The sequence below is a fragment of the Toxorhynchites rutilus genome, chromosome 1 (assembly GCF_029784135.1).
Source record: "Toxorhynchites rutilus septentrionalis strain SRP chromosome 1, ASM2978413v1, whole genome shotgun sequence".
In the NCBI taxonomy this organism is placed as follows: domain Eukaryota; kingdom Metazoa; phylum Arthropoda; class Insecta; order Diptera; family Culicidae; genus Toxorhynchites; species Toxorhynchites rutilus.
In genome coordinates, this window is record NC_073744.1 from 45462861 (window position 1) to 45480358 (window position 17498).

At 37.7% G+C, this 17498-nt stretch overlaps 1 protein-coding gene across 4 annotated transcripts in view; it reads right to left on the bottom strand.

Annotated features, from left to right (window-relative positions):
• LOC129771595 (probable serine/threonine-protein kinase DDB_G0267686) overlaps positions 1-17498 on the bottom strand; it is a 170070-nt gene that overhangs the window by 43076 nt on the left and 109496 nt on the right. For all 4 annotated transcript variants that reach the window (XM_055775397.1, XM_055775411.1, XM_055775420.1 and 1 more), the window contains exon 5: positions 2035-2997. In XM_055775397.1, coding sequence (XP_055631372.1) covers positions 2035-2997 — 963 coding nt within the window. The remainder of the gene's footprint in view (positions 1-2034; positions 2998-17498) is intronic.

A 17498-nucleotide genomic window follows, 5' to 3' on the forward strand; every position in this document is an offset into this window, starting at 1 on the left:
TCCAGTAGGAGCCATCTTAAGTATCTTTTTCGAGACGCGACCAATATCTTGTTTACTAATTTTTACTTGCTATATGTTACCGAAATCCTAATCTTACGTCAAAACATATCGATGATTCATTTAGATATTTTCGATCCCAAAAACAATTTTTTTTTTATTCCAATTTTTTATTTAAGGCTCATTAGCATTTTAGCTGTAACAGAGCCGAATTTTTTAATCGTGTACATGTCGCATGGTTATCATATATCTATAATTAGCACATTACACAGTTGCCATTCGCCAGTATTCCTTCTATACCATTACATATGGTACATTCACACAGTAGCCATTTAGGCGTAAGAGTATTCTTTCTGTTCTTCTATTATCCAGTGGGACCACCGGACAGCGGAGACAGTTGATTGATCATTGTTGAGTTATTTATAGAACAACAGCCCGATGTGTCTTGCAGAGCAGAGCAGTTGTATGGATAAATCGATCTTATTTCGACCGTGGATCGATCTCCATCGCTGATGATTGTTGCGTGGACGTAGCTATTCTGTAACAACACAAAGATGGTCAATGAGGGTCCTGAGTTTTGAACTCACGATCGATCGCTTACTAAGCGAACGCGCAACCAATGTGGCTACGGAGACCCTCCCCAAAAACAAGATGTTTCAAATCAAAATGAATTTTCATGACAGTATGAACCCACTTTTGAAATGTACAATTATTGTGCTTTAGTAAGGGAAAGATAAACGATTTTCTATATTTATTGTTATCCTAGCCGTCATTCAAATAGTACAAAACATAGCAATACTTTTTGTGCTTACGAGATAGTTGAGTTCTGTCTTGAGCAAAATAGTTAGAGCTATCCATTTCATGAAACTTTGCTGAATATATATAATTTCTATCTCTTAGTCCTGCAGAGATATAACTGTTTTCCTTGGAAGAGCATACTAAAACTAGTTTTTTAACATAAGTTTTATCTTAATAACATTATATCAACCCAATATATTCCAATAAGTTACAGATGACATTGAAATACGTAACGTAGTTGAAGAAACTAATAGTTTATAATGAGATCATAATGACATATGAATGCAAAAATTCAGACTGATTAGAATATGAATAAAATTGGTGTAATAGGAAAAAAATATTTTTGACATCAAGCCAAAACAAATATTGAAACGTTATTTTAAAAAATCTGTAAATCTGTATGAATCCCAAAAAAAATTGTAATCTGTAACTACAGATAACTACAGTGCTTTTTCCGAACTCATCTCAGCCTGATTTCCCAAAATGTTTTCAGATACCGTCGATGGGGGTGAAATTGTACATAAAAAAATTGCATTTTGTGTTCTTTGCTTACGTGTCCCGTTTTTATTCCTGAACTGTTTGGTCAGCCTAGACTTCGGTGATCTCCAATAGTGATCAGATGAAAACTTGTGCAATTTGACATGTTCCTCTAACATAACATAAAGCTAATAACACGCAAGAAGCTTGCAGATTATCTTCGCTTCAAATTGATTCTCTTTCTTTCTTTCTTTCTTTGTTTTTAAGAGGCTTTAAACTTTGCAGTTCATTCGCCTCTAAAGTGATTCTCCAAAGGTCAACACAGTTTGAGAAACGATTCATATTGTTTCATACTACTTAGCGAAAAGCGAAAATATAAAATCAAATTTAGTAACAACAAAAAAATCCATCCCAGACAATTTGTTTTCGGTGCTCAAACATTAATTACTATACCTCCGCAGAGATTGCAATCGACCACGTTTCGCCACTTGCCTGCGGTAAAGCTGTGTCTTACATGATGAGACCATCATGATCACAAAACAAACTAAATGACGGTCACATCTAGCCTAGCTCATTCTCTGAGCCTCTATTTGCGGTGCTGCGGCTCAAACCCCAATCACCGCAAATGCTATTTAGAAGAAAGTTTCACCGCACCGTTTTCACTTGCATGTCATAAGACCCACCCTGCCACGTATTTCCCTCCAATATGTCATTTGATACGGGGTTGAGAAGGAAACAAGAGTGCATTATCACAAACATTACCTGATCGATATTGTGATGCTCGTTCATCTGGTTCAGCAGTTTCTGGTTCAGGTTCTTCAAATTTGTACTTCCCCCGTCGTACATGCTGTCCCGCTCGTTGGGATAATCGTCGTAATCGGTGTCCCGATCGGTGCTGCTGATCGCGCTGCTGTTGCTCTGTAGCGCGGTTCCGTTGTGGGTGCTGCTGGCGGCCGCCAGCAACGCATTAAAACTTGCATTCGTCGTGGGACCGTTCGTATTCTTCAGCCCATTGGTGCTGCTCACATGACTCGTTGGGCTGCTATTTAGACTACTGCTGTCCGCGTTGCCATTATTGTTGTTGTTGCTCCCGACCCCACCTATATGACCCGTCCCGGGGCTGTGATTCAGGCTTTCGATCAGCTGTTTTTCCTTTTCTCGGAAACTGTTCACACTGTTGCTGTTGTGGTTGGTATTTCCGTTGCTGTTAGCGTTTGAGTTGTTGTTATTGCTGCTATTGTTATTGTTGTTGCTGTTGTTGTTGTTGTTGTTGTTGTTGTTGTTATTATTATTATTGTTGTTCTTCTCCTTCCGGCTGTTGCTGTTACTCCGATCCGACACGTTACTAAACTGGCTCAGGACAATTTCCCGCTTGAACTGGTCCAATTTGGAATCTCCGCTGCCCAGATGGTCTTCGATGATATCCGAAATGTCCAGCATACTGCCACCGCTGTGGCCGTGAATCAGCTCGTTTTTGATCTTGTGTTGACTGTGTGCATTGGCAGCGGCCGCCGAAGCAGCTGCGGCAGCAGCAATCGCCACCGCCGCGGTCGAGTTCATAATCTCATCGTCGAACTGAGCATCATCCAGGGTGTCCGAATCGAACCGCTTGGTCGACGAGAACAGACGTAGCGTGGGATCGTTAACCTGATCGCTGAAGTACACGTCCATCAGGTTGAAGAATGGCCACTCGCGACGCTTCGGCTCCTCCGACATTTTAATGGCCTGGAAGGAAGAGAGAAAGGGTGTTATTTGTATTGTTTGAAGTATTTCGGAAGTCGTTGGACAATATTTGTTTGAATCAGGGCTGGCATTTCGCATTTCGAAACGAGTGATTTTCGTTCGTTTCGACCACCTTTGCCATTATGAATCTCGAAGCGAGCTCGAAACGAGCGAAATAAATATGGCAGTAGTAGAGTTTCGAGCAAAGTTTGACATTACGTAACATTGTGTTCGAGCATTTTTTAACTCGAAACGAGAACAAATGTCTCTACAAGAAATGGTTGATCGTCGTATGGTAAAATGCTAGTGAAAGGTTTATTTTAATATTAAACCTTACATCAAAGAAAATTTCAATTGCATTTCCTTTGGTTTCGACGTCTATTTGTACAAGTATGTGAGTTTAAATACAATACTTTTATTTCAGCACTATGGAATCACAAAAATATACAATAAGCATAATATTTGCAGTACATTTGTTCATTTTCCGTAGGCCTTAGAATGAGTATATGAAGACCATCAATACACCGGATATCTTGAATTTGTCGAAGAAATATTGGGTTGTTTCACTAAACGATGTTGTATCCAATTCGATCCTTTTTTCGCATAAGCTACTTTCCAGAAGTGGCATCATTTCATTGAACATTGATGAAACTGTTGGATGAGCCATACCAAGTAAAAAGTTTTCTCCTTCATTGCATTAATTTGGTACGACCAGAAGGCAAAAGATTCAAAACGGTCGCTAATTTCAAAACAGCAGGAGTAGAAGTACTTCTGAAAGTTGTTTGGAACACGGTTGTATCCGAAATAATTTTAAATGCTTCTCGACTAGGTCTGATATACAGCCGAAACCTTGAAACAAAAGAATAATAATTATTATTTATATCGGAAACATACATAAGACAAACTCATTCATTTTCACTTTTATCCATTTTTCATTTTTATCCCTCAACTTCCGCCTCTGTGAAATAAGCGTGTTTTCTTCTTCCCAATTGCTGTCGTCAAAACACATTTCGCGATCTTTTCTTCTTAATCACAATTCTAATATAATATCAAATTAAATTTGTTTTTCGGCATTGATATTTGCAATAGCCGTGAAGTTTGCTTTGTTTACAAACCCAAAAGTTTGACATTTTTCTTCGAGACAAATTTTGCTCGAAATCTAGTACATTGAAAATATTAACTCGAAAAAGATACATAATACTAAAATCAATTCGATTCGAGTTTGAATTATCTTGAAACGAGCTACTCATTTCGAAATGCGCAATGTCACTCCAGGTCTACTATCAAATTTTGGTTCCGCCTCTGAGTTTTTTGACGTAGGACTACTTCTTTGATTTCTATATAGGGAGGTCACTCTACGAAAAATGTAACGAAAATTTAAGAGATTTCAAATGCATTTTACGAAGAATTGTTCTAACGATATATTATTAAATATATAAGGTTATAATGTATACCATTTGACGGCAAATTTATCCAGCAATCTTTTCACCTGAGATGTCAAAAGTGGAAATTGTAAAATAAATAAGCAATTCAACGATTAGAAGAAGCCTGTTTTGCCAGCGAATGCGAAGGTACATCATGTATGATGCATTCTTTCTTTCAACTTGGTTCCCGTGAATGTTATATGCAACACAAAATCGTGTGCAATAATTCGTTCTATCAATCAAATTAGACATCCAGTCAATGTGTAGGGTGATGTAGATGATGGAGTGTGTTAGTAAGATGGCTGCAATTTCATAGAAAATCATTGCTTCAGAAAATCATCATGGACCACAGTGCCAGTATGTGTGACGTGAAATATGTCTGCAAACGAACATTATTTCACCGAAAAAGCTACTACTCTCGATGACTTAGAATGAGACTAATAATAAGGATAAGACAATGGAAAGAACGCACAAACCATAGCCATCCATTTAAAATAAATCAGCTTTATGAATTCATGTGTACTCAAAATATCACAAAATCGAAAGTATTTTCAATATTCTTCGCTTCTTTCCCATATACTTCATATTCAATGTAATCAATGACGTCATTTTTTTTTGTTTACCGATCCAATATACTTCGTCTGCTTTAGGCGAAACTACGCAAAGCTGCACCAGATGTGACATCTAAATTAGAGCTCAGAACCACAAAAGTGATGATGTTTGTATTTCTATGCGCTTCAAAGCGAGATTCGGTCGTGATTCTTTGTGTTAATTTCTATTTAAATTCATTTTGACGATTAAATGTCGTCAGTAAATGGTAAGAAAGATAGATTTTTGTATATCTACAATGGCTTCAATTCGCGATTGGACTAAAGTCATTGATAATCTTCGAAATTTTTAAATTTGATAACACACATAGGTTATGAGTACTATCTTCCGGGCACTTTTTAGCAGCTCATGCTGAGGATAATGGCGATGCAATCAATATCATATTAAGTTGGTTGAAATAACTGATTATGAAGGGGATTCCGTTCGACCTTTACGAGAAGGATCTGCAGTATTTGAAGCGCAACACGTACCACGCACCATTTGCCTAGTAAAAAAATGTAAATTACAACACTTATACCAAGCCATTCTTCATATGTTATGAAACAATGTAAAATGATTATTTTCTAACCTTTACTACGCAGAAGGAATGCTTAAAAGCGAGAAATTTAAAGAAAAAAAATCGGATTTCTCTAAAACATTCTAGCAAATATCAAACCAAAAAACAGACATTATCATTTTAATGAAATTCAACATAGATTCATAAATTTCACCCTGTTATGTGTCACACTGTTATATTAATTAATCATTTTCAGTTAGGCAGTTCAACCTCCTGGCAAAAGCTATGTTTTATTTTTTGTTCGTTACAACCTGTTTATAACATTTTTTTTAACAATGAAAAGAATTACATTTAAAAAAACAATTGTTCTGAACAATTACAGCCCTACGTCAAACTTACATCCGTGCCCTTAGGGTCAGACCCTTCTACTTTTTATCTTTGGTCTGTGTCCAAGCGATGCCGAGATTCTGATTCACTTTCATTATACTTCACTTCCGCAATGGATAGTGGGATCTTTTTCAAAAAAAAGTCTCAAGGTTTGACCTGAATTTTGACTTCTAGTCTGATCCAAACTCTTCATATTTTAGTTCAAGTTGGGCTCATATGGGAGTTGAAGATTCATGGCCACAGGTAGGATCTCGTTCAGACTATCTATATATATGAACGAAATGAGTTCTGTCTGTCTGTCTGTCTGTCTTTCTGCCTGATTCTTACAGACTTGGAAATATCTTAATCGATCGGCGTGAAAATTTGGATGTAGGGGATTTTGAGTCCGGGGAAGGTTTTTATGATAGTTCGAGACCCCTCCCCTCTCTTTAAGGGGGTCTGCCATACAAATGGAACACAAAGTTCCGCATAACTCGATAATTAATTGAACAAATGGTGCTAAATTTGCCAAGTGGAGGTTTTAGGGAACATGAAATGCTTCTATGGTGATTCGACACTCCTTCCTCCTCTCTAAGGAGGGGCTGCTATACAAATGAAACACAAATTTCTGCATAACTCGACAACTAATCAAGCAAAGGGAGCCAAACTTGGCATGTGAGGGTTTTTCAGTACGAGAAATGTTGCTATGGTTAAACATACCCCCTCCTCTGAAAGAGGGGGTGGGGGCACGGTATGTATAAAAGGGAAGACAGCGCATTGCAAGCGAAATATATTGGATGTAATAGGAGGATCACATTCATCCTCCACACACCATGTAACGGAGAAACATGTTATTTGCAAGTAATTTAATAATGTTGAACGAGAATTGTGTCTGAAAATAGTTTTATATTATATAGAATTTTGGTAGAAGCACTAGGAAAAACAAGATTGTAAAGGGTCAAATAGAAGATCAACGAGAACCGACGAGAACCTGTTTTCAAGGGTTCAGAATTGATAGAGATTTTACGAGAAAAGTTATCCTCTAATCGTTTCGTGCTCATTGTATGTCTCTATATTGAGTACGTTGGTAATGACGATTGAGAGGATCGGAGGGGTATACTTACGCATACCAGTTTGCGATATCTTATCGAGAAGTACTAATAGTTTTATTTAGTCGGCTACACTTCCCCAAATCCACTTGTCTATTCCCCTATTCCTTCCCTACATCCAAACTAACGTTGGCAGAAAACATGTTTATCTTCGGCAGAAAAAAAAAGTATTTTTCGTGTGCTGAAGGGTGAAATAAACAAATAAAAGAACCTTTTTCAAAACTCTCAAATGTTTGTATGTAAGGGAGTATACAAACTCTTTCTCTCAGGCCGAACGTCAGTTTAGGATTGTTCTAAAAAAAAAATCCAAACGATGTCAAGCGGGGATCGAACCAAGGCCGGCTGGTAGGCAAGGCTGTATGACACGACCACGCTAACTACATATCTACTGGTGATGTTGCATAAATGCGTGATAATTGGAAAGTGTTTTCTGAGAGTAAAAAAGAGAGTATAAACGTGAATCTATATCCTTTGGTCTATATGTGGCAAAGTATGTGAAAAGGTTTAATGTGTGCTTATTTGCAATGTGTCTCTTGTTTCCCCCGTTCATGTTGCTCTTATGTTGCTATAACATATATATTATACAAATGCTGTACTAGTATGGAAGTGTAGCACATTTTCTGTTATCTTTAAGCTCATTTAATGTAATACATTTGGATGCCAAAACATCTACTAAAAATAAATTTTGGGTGGCTCTTATGACATACATGCAGCTAATTTTTCAGCCACTGGAATAATCTACTTTTTAGATCGAGATTTCCTCGATATAATTTATGAAAGACTAGCTGACCCGGTGAACTTCGTCCCACGAACAATTGATATTTTCATTCAAACAATTTCGAATACCCAGAAATTATTTTTCTGTACGTGATCTATATTCGTGGTATATAATTTACTTTTAGGTATATAAACCTGACACACACCAAGACGCATCAATCCTGATACTGACTGTTAATTCCGTTGCTCCGTTGTTGAGTTAAATCGTGAGGAACGGACACCAAATCATTTTTAGTTATATAGATACGGATGTTTAGTAAATGAAACACGCTATTAAGTAATAATGCGAGTAAAAATATTGGGTCTTCAATCTTGAGATGAAGTTCTTTTAAATAAAAACAAACCAATCCGAAATATTCTTTATATTTTCACTGAAATATTTCGGTATAGTTTTTCAACTTTTTTTTTCATATTGAACGCTTTATATTTTGTCAACCTTCCGACCCACATATGGCAAGCATATCGTAAATCGTCGTAAAAGCCTTCGGAACCTCCGAACTGAATAAATAACAAGCGACGAACGCGGGCTGCTGGCGATGGGCTACTTTTCAGGCCGCTCGCGACACAGATTCTCACCCGGTTGTAGCTGTCTACCATCCGCGCGGGTTCAGCTGCCAGCGCCGAGAATCCGTTATTTTCACTAAGAACAAGAAATCAGACGACCTACTTTTTACCTACACAAGCCGAGTGCGCCGTAAAATACCTGCCCACCAGCTTGCCTGTCTGCCTTCCTGTCTTCGAATGTAAATATGGACCCCAGGGAGCGAGAAAGTTAAACTCCCAAGCATAAAAAGTCATCTTCATGGGAGAGTGTTGCATTCCGAAAGGGCGGTCGTGGGATGGTTGGGCAGCGCCGTTGTAAAGGGAAAAGACTACAAGATAAATAATGAACACGCTGTTGTTTTTGGGGGAGCTTTTTTCTCTTCTTTCAACGTGGTTCCAAGAAGTGAAGAACGCAAGAGTACACAGCCTCCGGATCTTCGGTCTGTGATGGTTGATAAGAAAACGAAAGACTGGCGGATAAGAATAGTGAGAAGAGGGAAGTGTGTGTGGAAGTGTGTGTAACGATCGGATCCAGCAGCGCGAAAAAGGCAGGGTAAGTTTATACGAGAATAATTGATATATTTTTTTCCAGCCTTCGTTGGTTTCTTCCGAACTTTTGCGTCTGTATGTAGTTCAGACATCTTTTAATGGCTTTCCTAGTAATTAGGTCTGCTGATTTTGGGAAATAAATTGGGTAACCCGCGCGTATGTTGGGTTAAATGTCAAAGTTTTTGCACAGCACGGGGGAAATTCGGGTCAATACGTCAGGGGTACAAGGCAACGTTACCGGTGATCATTTCAGCACATTTCCAATCGGACCCACCCTGCAATCCGATATAATAATAATAGGAAATCATTGATGGATCATTATTTTGAAAATATGCCTAACATTCGAGATCACGCGATCACGCGTGATCGAAGAATGTGTTTCAATTGTTTCTACGATTGTAAATTAACTTTTGCCGAATACCTCAAACGGAAGCAAACGGAAGAATCTTTTGCTACCGTAGGTGATTGTGCGTCTAAACCAGTGTTTCTCAAAGTGGTCAATATCGACCCCCTGGGGTCGATTTCGTTTTCCCAGGGGACCATAGGAACGAAAATTGACTTTGGGGGTCGACGGGGTCTGAATGTCGACCCCTATGAAATAACACAAGTTCTTATTTGAAATATTTAGGATGCTCCATAAGTTGTTTTACGTGAATCACCCTGTTATAAAAATGACCAGCGTTGCCACATTTTATCCTGTAAAATTTTCTGAAAAAACTGTATATCTGTTGGAAGATTGAAACAAAGATTTATTTTCATTTTGAATTTATTGTTCTTTTTTATGGTTTGCTTAAGTTGTATCAATACAACAGAATAAATCATAAAAAAAGTTTTCTCATAATAAATTGTATGATGTTTATACATGGTTTTGTTGAACATTGCATTTCTTAAATTTTCCGTAAATTTCCGATTGATCGATGGAAGCCAACCGATTTCAGAACATTGTTTTGTTGGCATTGTGAAGCGAGAATATTCACTCAACCCACGCTGATGAATGTGCAATTATCAAAAAGTGTCCCAAAAACATCCTTAGTATGGCTGGAGAAGTGAGGTGACATTTCATATGGTTCAACATTTTTATAAATCAAGGTACATATCTTCATGACTCAACGATAAAAAAACAAAATTGATAAGAAGGTAGACAGAGAAAATGAACTGTAATTAATTTCACATTTAAATTAGAATTTGAAAAAAAAATCTTGAAATTCTGTATCTTTGAAGAAAATCTGTAATCCTTTATTCTGTATTCTGTATCTGAAATTTGGCGAAAAATCATTAAAATACAGAATATTCAGTATTTGTGGCAACCCTGAGAATGACTTTAGTAGAAAATATTATTGCTGTACATTTTAGAAGCTCAACAAAATGATGAGCGTGTACAAAATGAAAATAAAAAGTACAAACAGTACAAGATAAAAAATTCGGCAATTAAAAAAACGTTGTTTGAGCGTCTGAGTCCTTCAGACATGTTTACATTTCCCTGTATTTTAAACATATACGCGATTTAACACGAAGGAAGTCATCATGAAATTAATGTTTAAATATGTTCCTGATATTTTACTGTATAACTAGCTTGCCCTTAGGTTGCAAGTTCATATGCGTTCTGTAATACGTTGAAGCTTGAATGATGATGTACTCAACTTCTAATTTAATTCAAGAGATTATAAGGTATTTACATAACTAAAAGAAGCGAACTAGATTAAAGTGATTGAAAAAGGATTTCCAAAATGCTTGGTCATCTATGTGCATGGCGCAACAATTTTTTTAAAATTATTTTAGGAAACTTGAGAAGGGTCGCGAAGAGGAAAATGTTTTTCAATTTATTATAGACCAACAGTTTTTCTCTGCAGCTGAACTAGTCTACATTACCCAGCAATGAAGTTCTTTTGCTAGGGTATGTTCGATATATAAAAGATGAAAGTATGTGCCGCGAAGTTATTTTGCTACATATATGAAGACAGAGGAGAATCGATCGGGTTTTTTTTTCACCGAAAAAGCTATTCCATGGAAGAACATTGAGACTGATGGCGCACCATCTATGGTTGGTCGTCATCGTGGTTTTACAGCTCACTCGAAGTTTAAACTGCGTAAGGTACTGGCCATTCACTGCCTGATTCACAGACAGTATTTAGTAGGCAAGAAATCTGAGCCCTAGATCGCAGCGGTCTTTTTATGTTATGAGTGCTATCAAGAACCTTCGAAGCAATTGTTCGAACACTCGATTATTTGCTCAGCTATATTTTCAGCTTTTTTAAATTTGTGTTTCAGCTGCAGGGTGACGATTCCAGCTTGATTGAAACAATATCAATAATATCGGCCCTTCTAACAAAACTTTCAAAACAAAATTTAAGCAGAAGAAAATGTTCACAGTTTCCGCATTTGTCAAAATTATCACAAAAGCTCCAAGACCATGTTATATTATTACATGTTTCAAAACTCACTTGGACGCATTACACAAGGGTTTCACTAAAATGTTTTTAGATCTTCAAAATTATCAAATTCTTCGATGGATAATAAATTAGATGAGGCAGGAGTACAACCAAGGTTGTCAGATGTTCTAGTTATAACGAAACATCTAAAAACAGTATCCTGCGATGTGAGACATTGGTGAAGAATATCTTCTCGTTTTTTCATCATCATACTTTGTCGAAAAAGGCTCCATTATGGTTACAAACAACGCGAAACCGAAGGAACCATTTGAAAATCAACGAATGCGGAGATTTAAGGCTTCAACTAACCAATATTGAACCGTATTTTGATATTTTGTTAGTTGTGGATAGATTGGTTTGCGATTTGAATGTTTTTAAAGTTTGTGAGCAATTTGTATTTGTATTTATTACACTTGAGATTCACTAAATTTTATCTCTTTTTATTTTGTTGAATATGAAGAGAAAATATTTTTTTTCTGTATTATAGTGACTTTCAACACTTTTGCCTGGTTTGTCATATTACTTCCATTTTTTGGAGGAATTTCGGGATGTGAATTGAACTCGTGACCGTGAGAGGTGCCAGATCGCCAGATCGCTTCCGTGAGAAAATAATGTCAAGTTTCTTCATTTAACCAACTGCAATGTTTTCAAATTGATAATTATTCAGTAAGAAAAAACCCAAAGATATGATTTTCAAAGAAATTTGACTATGAGGGTCTAAGGTATGACTTAATTCCGGAAAAGGGGTCTCTTGCCCAAAACAGTTTGAGAATCCCTGGTCTGAACGATCCATCCATTCATGGCATCTTCAATTGCGCACTCACACACAGCCACCCAACCATGTTGCGTAAGGACCGTATCGTTATTTATGGGTACGCCTTAGAGTCTCCGTCTGAAAAAGACTATAGCTTGTTTTGACAGCTGTTTATTTTTCTCCTGTTGTTGACACAGTTAGCGTTCAGTTAGCATTGTTAAAAGATCGTTTTTTCCTAAAAGTGCAATCATGAGAGGGCTAACAGAAGAAAAACGAAAATCCATTGTGACCAGATACTGCTCCGAAACAGGAATATCAATGAGAAAATTGGCGAAGGCGGAAGGAGTAAGCGTCCATGCGGTCCAAAACGCTATCAAGCGATTTGGTATGTATAATACATTGAAGGATCTACCCGGTCGCGGCAGAAAACCTGGGCCATCCAAGCCAAACTTGGATAAAAAGATTTGCAGGCAATTTGAAAGAAAAAAGGAATTATCGATACGGGATTGCGCAAAAAAGTGTGGAACATCAATCGGTATGGTTCAACGTGCCAAAGAACGTAACTCACTGAAGGCATATAGAAAGCAAAAATGTCCCAAACGCAGCCAAATTCAGGCAAGTTCCGTGAAAACCCGTGCCCGTAAGCTTTACGATGGGATTTTAAGCAAACGCGAACTGTGCATCGTCATGGATGATGAAACCTACGTCAAACTGGACTACAAAACTCTTCCTGGGGCACAGTTTTACACTGTAAAGCAAGGAACAGATGTCCCGAACGCGGAGAAGTCAATTTTTTGCGAAAAATTCGGTAAGAAAGTGCTGGTTTGGCAAGCTGTTTGTCAATGTGGCATGAAATCATCTCCTTTCTTCACTCTCGGGAATATGAATGGTGAAATTTACCGGAAAGAATGTCTCCAAAAGCGTGTGTTACCGCTCATCCGAAAGCACACTGGTCCGACACTATTTTGGCCTGATTTGGCATCATGCCACTATGCACGTTTGACCTTGGATTGGTATCGCGAGAATAATGTCGATTTTGTGGAAAAGGAGATGAATCCTCCAAATTGTCCGCAAATAAGACCTATTGAAAAATTTTGGGCTTTGATGAAGGGACGACTGCGGAAGAAGGACATGGCAGCCGATGACCTTGAGCAGTTCAAAAAGGATTGGATAAATGTGAGCAAACAAGTCGATGAGACGGTTGTCCAGAACCTAATGAGGGACATCAAGAAGCAGGTGCGATCATTGGCGCGAAAATCAGAATCTTGATTATTTTTTACTGTTACTCCTTTCTTTCATTCATAAGATACAATATTTTGATATCAGAACTGAAAAATAAATGCAATATTTGAAATAAAGCTGTGTTTTGAGCGTACCCATAATTAACGATACGGTCCTTATGCTGCCATTTAATAAGGTGCAGAGAACGTTACTCGAGCAACCGTTCGGCCTGCCAAGCTGGCTGCCTCAATTTCCCTCCGAGCAGGTTTAGACCCCGTTAGAAGAGCAAAAGAGCCCGTATGCATCGTAGCAGGCCGCCCATCTCTCCCGGAGTACAATCACGAAAACAAGAAAAAAAGAACTGGTAGAACTGAATGGCTTGATGTACATCATCATCATCATCAAAGTAGGTTGGGTTTTAGAATGGAATGGCCGATCTCCGGGATCTCATCATTTCTTCCTCCTCTTTCTTTCGTTCCGGAGAAAGACCTGCCTACTTGCTCACTCTCGTGAAAGCCTTGGTTGGCTGGAAAGTGGGTCAGTGGTTCTTACTGTTTCTTGAAGGCTTTTTTCCCGTTCTCTTTTTATAGGTCTTTCTTCGATGTTGTTCTTTGTTTTTTTCCCTGAACATCCGCATGCTCTCACGTGTCTGGACTTTTAACTAAACCCGTGTGGCTGAGCGGATGAAGTATTCTTGGGCTCTGGGGCATAAGCAAGTGTCGTTATGTTTTGGAATGAAATGCTGATTAGACCTACTTTCTCGAGATTAAATTCGTGGGAAAGAATGAAACTATTTAACTAGCATAGATAATCATAGAATTAGAACTCAATGAAAAGTGATGCATCAACTGGAATCGATAATTATTATTATAATTAGTTATAAAGTAATCACTTCAATTGGAAGTTAAACTAAGCTTCGAGTTGGAACTCAGTGTTATAACATAGGGAGTACCATAACCTCTGAAACGCACCGTTACATCTATTGCTTCTTGAATTTTAGATCGAATTTTTCCCCGCGTCTGTTTCTGTTCGTTTGGCTTCTGACTTACAATAATACCCATGTAATAGGCAACGTTTAATAGCCCAACAGAGAGAGAGAGAGAAAAAAAAACGCCAAGAAACCTCAGATCCGTCCACATCCGACGCGCAAAATCACGGTAGCGGAAAGCGCCCGAGCGCGTAAAAAAACACGCAACAGAGATCGCCTCATTTTTTTTTCTTCTGTTGCAGATGAACAAAAATTAGATATGGGTATGAATTCTTCGCTTTTCGCGCTGTTTTTTTTTAATCGTAGGCCAGCAAACCGAATCGTAGACGAAGGAAAATGTGTAGCGATAAAACCAACATGTGCATTTTTTTTAAAATAAGATAACATCTTTCATTTCGGTGGTTCAAAACGAAAAAAAGAGAAACTGTAAATTGATTAGTCTCGACCCGGAGATTTTTGGGGTCTCCGAATTAACGAGATCGAAATTGGAGCCTCAAAGTGATCTTGATGCGAAAGCTTCTGTCTGGAGTTTTCGGTTTAAATGTTGATCACGATCATTAAGGCATTTTTAGAGTATTTATTTTTCTCAAAATTTCACTAAATCAAACTGAGAATCTACGGAATCACAGTAGGCATTAGTTTTCCGGACAAGTTCGTTTGTTTACATCGTGGTTTCACCGGAGTAAGTCACGATTCGATCAAAACGAAGATCCCGGTCTATTCGTTCGAGAATTAGCGACACTTTCAGAATTCGCCAAAACATACGGATTGTGACGTTCTGGATCGGTTTGGGGGAGGTCTACATCTTGTTCGGGAGGATTTTCTTTTCTATTTGGACTTGCAAAGCTGCCACTGCTCGAATTCCAACTGTTTCCGCCCAGATAGGTTTCTGAGCAGAGTTCTAGTAAAGATGAGTAGACACTAGACTCGATGCAGTAAAGATGAGATCGATGGCTTTATTCCCGTTTCCACTTCAAGGTGAAAACGAAATGAACGGCACGCCATTGAACTACGTTTTACGAATTAGTAAAGTGTCAAAGATAACTATGGGTTTTCAGACAGAATGAACTCCTTTCAAATGGAAATTATGAATGAAAATGACCTTTTCCGTATCAAATTAGTGTTCAATGAGAATGGAAAACTTTTATTTCTTCATGTGGTAGAATAATCTCTCACAAATATTGTATCTGAATATTTTATTTTATAATGATAAGTTTTAGTGGAAAACTAATTTCGTATTCAGATTTCGACACCGTACCGTTGTCATCACGGATACACTTTATTTCGTGTTCACCGTGAAGTGGAATCGAGAATAAAGCGGCGAATATACACAAAGAAGCTTGATCTATACTGATCGATGAGTTTATTGTGACTGGCTCTACTGATCATTTTATCGTTTGGATTGGGGAATCCGTTTTCCACCTGTTCCTATCTGGTGACAATTCTTTTGTTATTGTTCGCTTGTTGTGAGTGTTGTTTTGTGTTTCCTTCTGCCGCTTGTATGTACACAAATGTTCTTGCAGGCAATTGATCCTGATAAAGAGGTAAGTGACAATAACGATTTAATGTACAGCAACGCTAACCGTTCTCGTTTACAGGTGCGAACTCAGGCAAATTTTAAGTGTTTATAGTAATCCCTGTGTAGTTTTTGAATGTGATAAATAAAGTGTTTTGTTTAGAATGAGGTTTGTGTTTTTTTTTGTTTCTACTTGTCTAGGCCGAAACACCAACAGTCTGCGAGAAGGTTATTGTTCTTTTTGTGCCAATAAGCAACCAAACGGGACGCTGAAGCAGAACATAGTGACCAAAACATGCGCTCGGGTGTTTTACAGCAAGGTTCTAACGAGTTACCAAGGTTTCTGGCTTGTGAGCGATGAAACTTCTTTTTATCAAATTTGTTGATTTATTAAGGGTCATTAACATTTAGCTGTAACAGAGCCGGAATTATCGTGTACTTGTTACGTTTATCGTGTCTATTAATCGGAAATTACATAGTTGCCATTTAGGCGTAAGAGTATTTCTTCTGTTACCTTATTCAGTTAGACCGGACAGCGGAGACAGTTGATTGTGTTATTAATAGCGCAACAGTCCGATGTTTCTTGTTTCAAACAGAGTTTGTATGGATGGATAGAGGACAGAACTTCGACAGTGAATCGATCTCCATCGCTGATGATTGTTGCGTGGACGTAGTTATGTTATAAGAACACGAAGATGATCAATTTAGAGCCCTGAGTTTTGAACTTACGATCGAACGAACGCGCAACCAATGTGGCTACGAAAACCTCCAATGATGAAACTTATGTTAAAAATTGGGCAGCTCTTCGGTAAATATTTTTTTTAAGATTTGGCTCCTTTTTGCTGACGGGTTTGCTAGAAAACATCTCACCTAACAAGGAATTAACAGACATGGACAAAAAAGGTTCGATACGATTAAGAATAAGATCTCGCTGCTTTCAGTGATATCGCGAAAATGGAGTGGATTTCAATAATAGGACCTCAGCGTAGAGGTTAACGTCGTTAACATCATCATTCATTTGATCAATGCGTTAGTAGTTGTAGAATCGTCGGAAAATATAATATAAATTACGATGAGCAAAAATCAGAAGATGCAAAATATTTAAAATATTTCAGTTAAGAACAAGAGAAAACAAAATAAAATAAAATATATATTAGATTACTATTTTTCCGACAGTCAAATTTTGTCATTTCTCAATCTGGATAACGAAGCTTATAAATAACTTCGATAGTTTAAAGGGAGATATTTTGAATGTACAGTAGAATCCTGATTATCCACGGAATAGAATAGCGAGGTCTTTGGCTCTCAACCCATTGATGTAATTTTTCTAGTACGCCTTACACGCTCAAGCAAAAATCAGAAGATGCAAAATATTTAAAATATTTCAATTAAAAACAAGAGAAAACAAAATAAAATAAAATATATGGTAGATTACTATTTTTCCGACAGTCAAATTCTCAATCTGGATAACGAAGCTATTGAATAACTTCGATAGTTCAAAGGGAGATATTTTGAATGTACAGAAGAATCCTGATTAACCACGGAATTGAATGGCGAGGTTTTGGCTCTCAACCCATTGACGTAATTTTTCTAGCACGCTTAAAGACTCAATATTTTCATCAATATCAAGATGTCATATGACCAGAGATGCCAACATTCCTGATTTTTCAGGATTCCCAGACTTTTTGGCACGTTCCCAGATTTATTATTATATTTTCCGGGT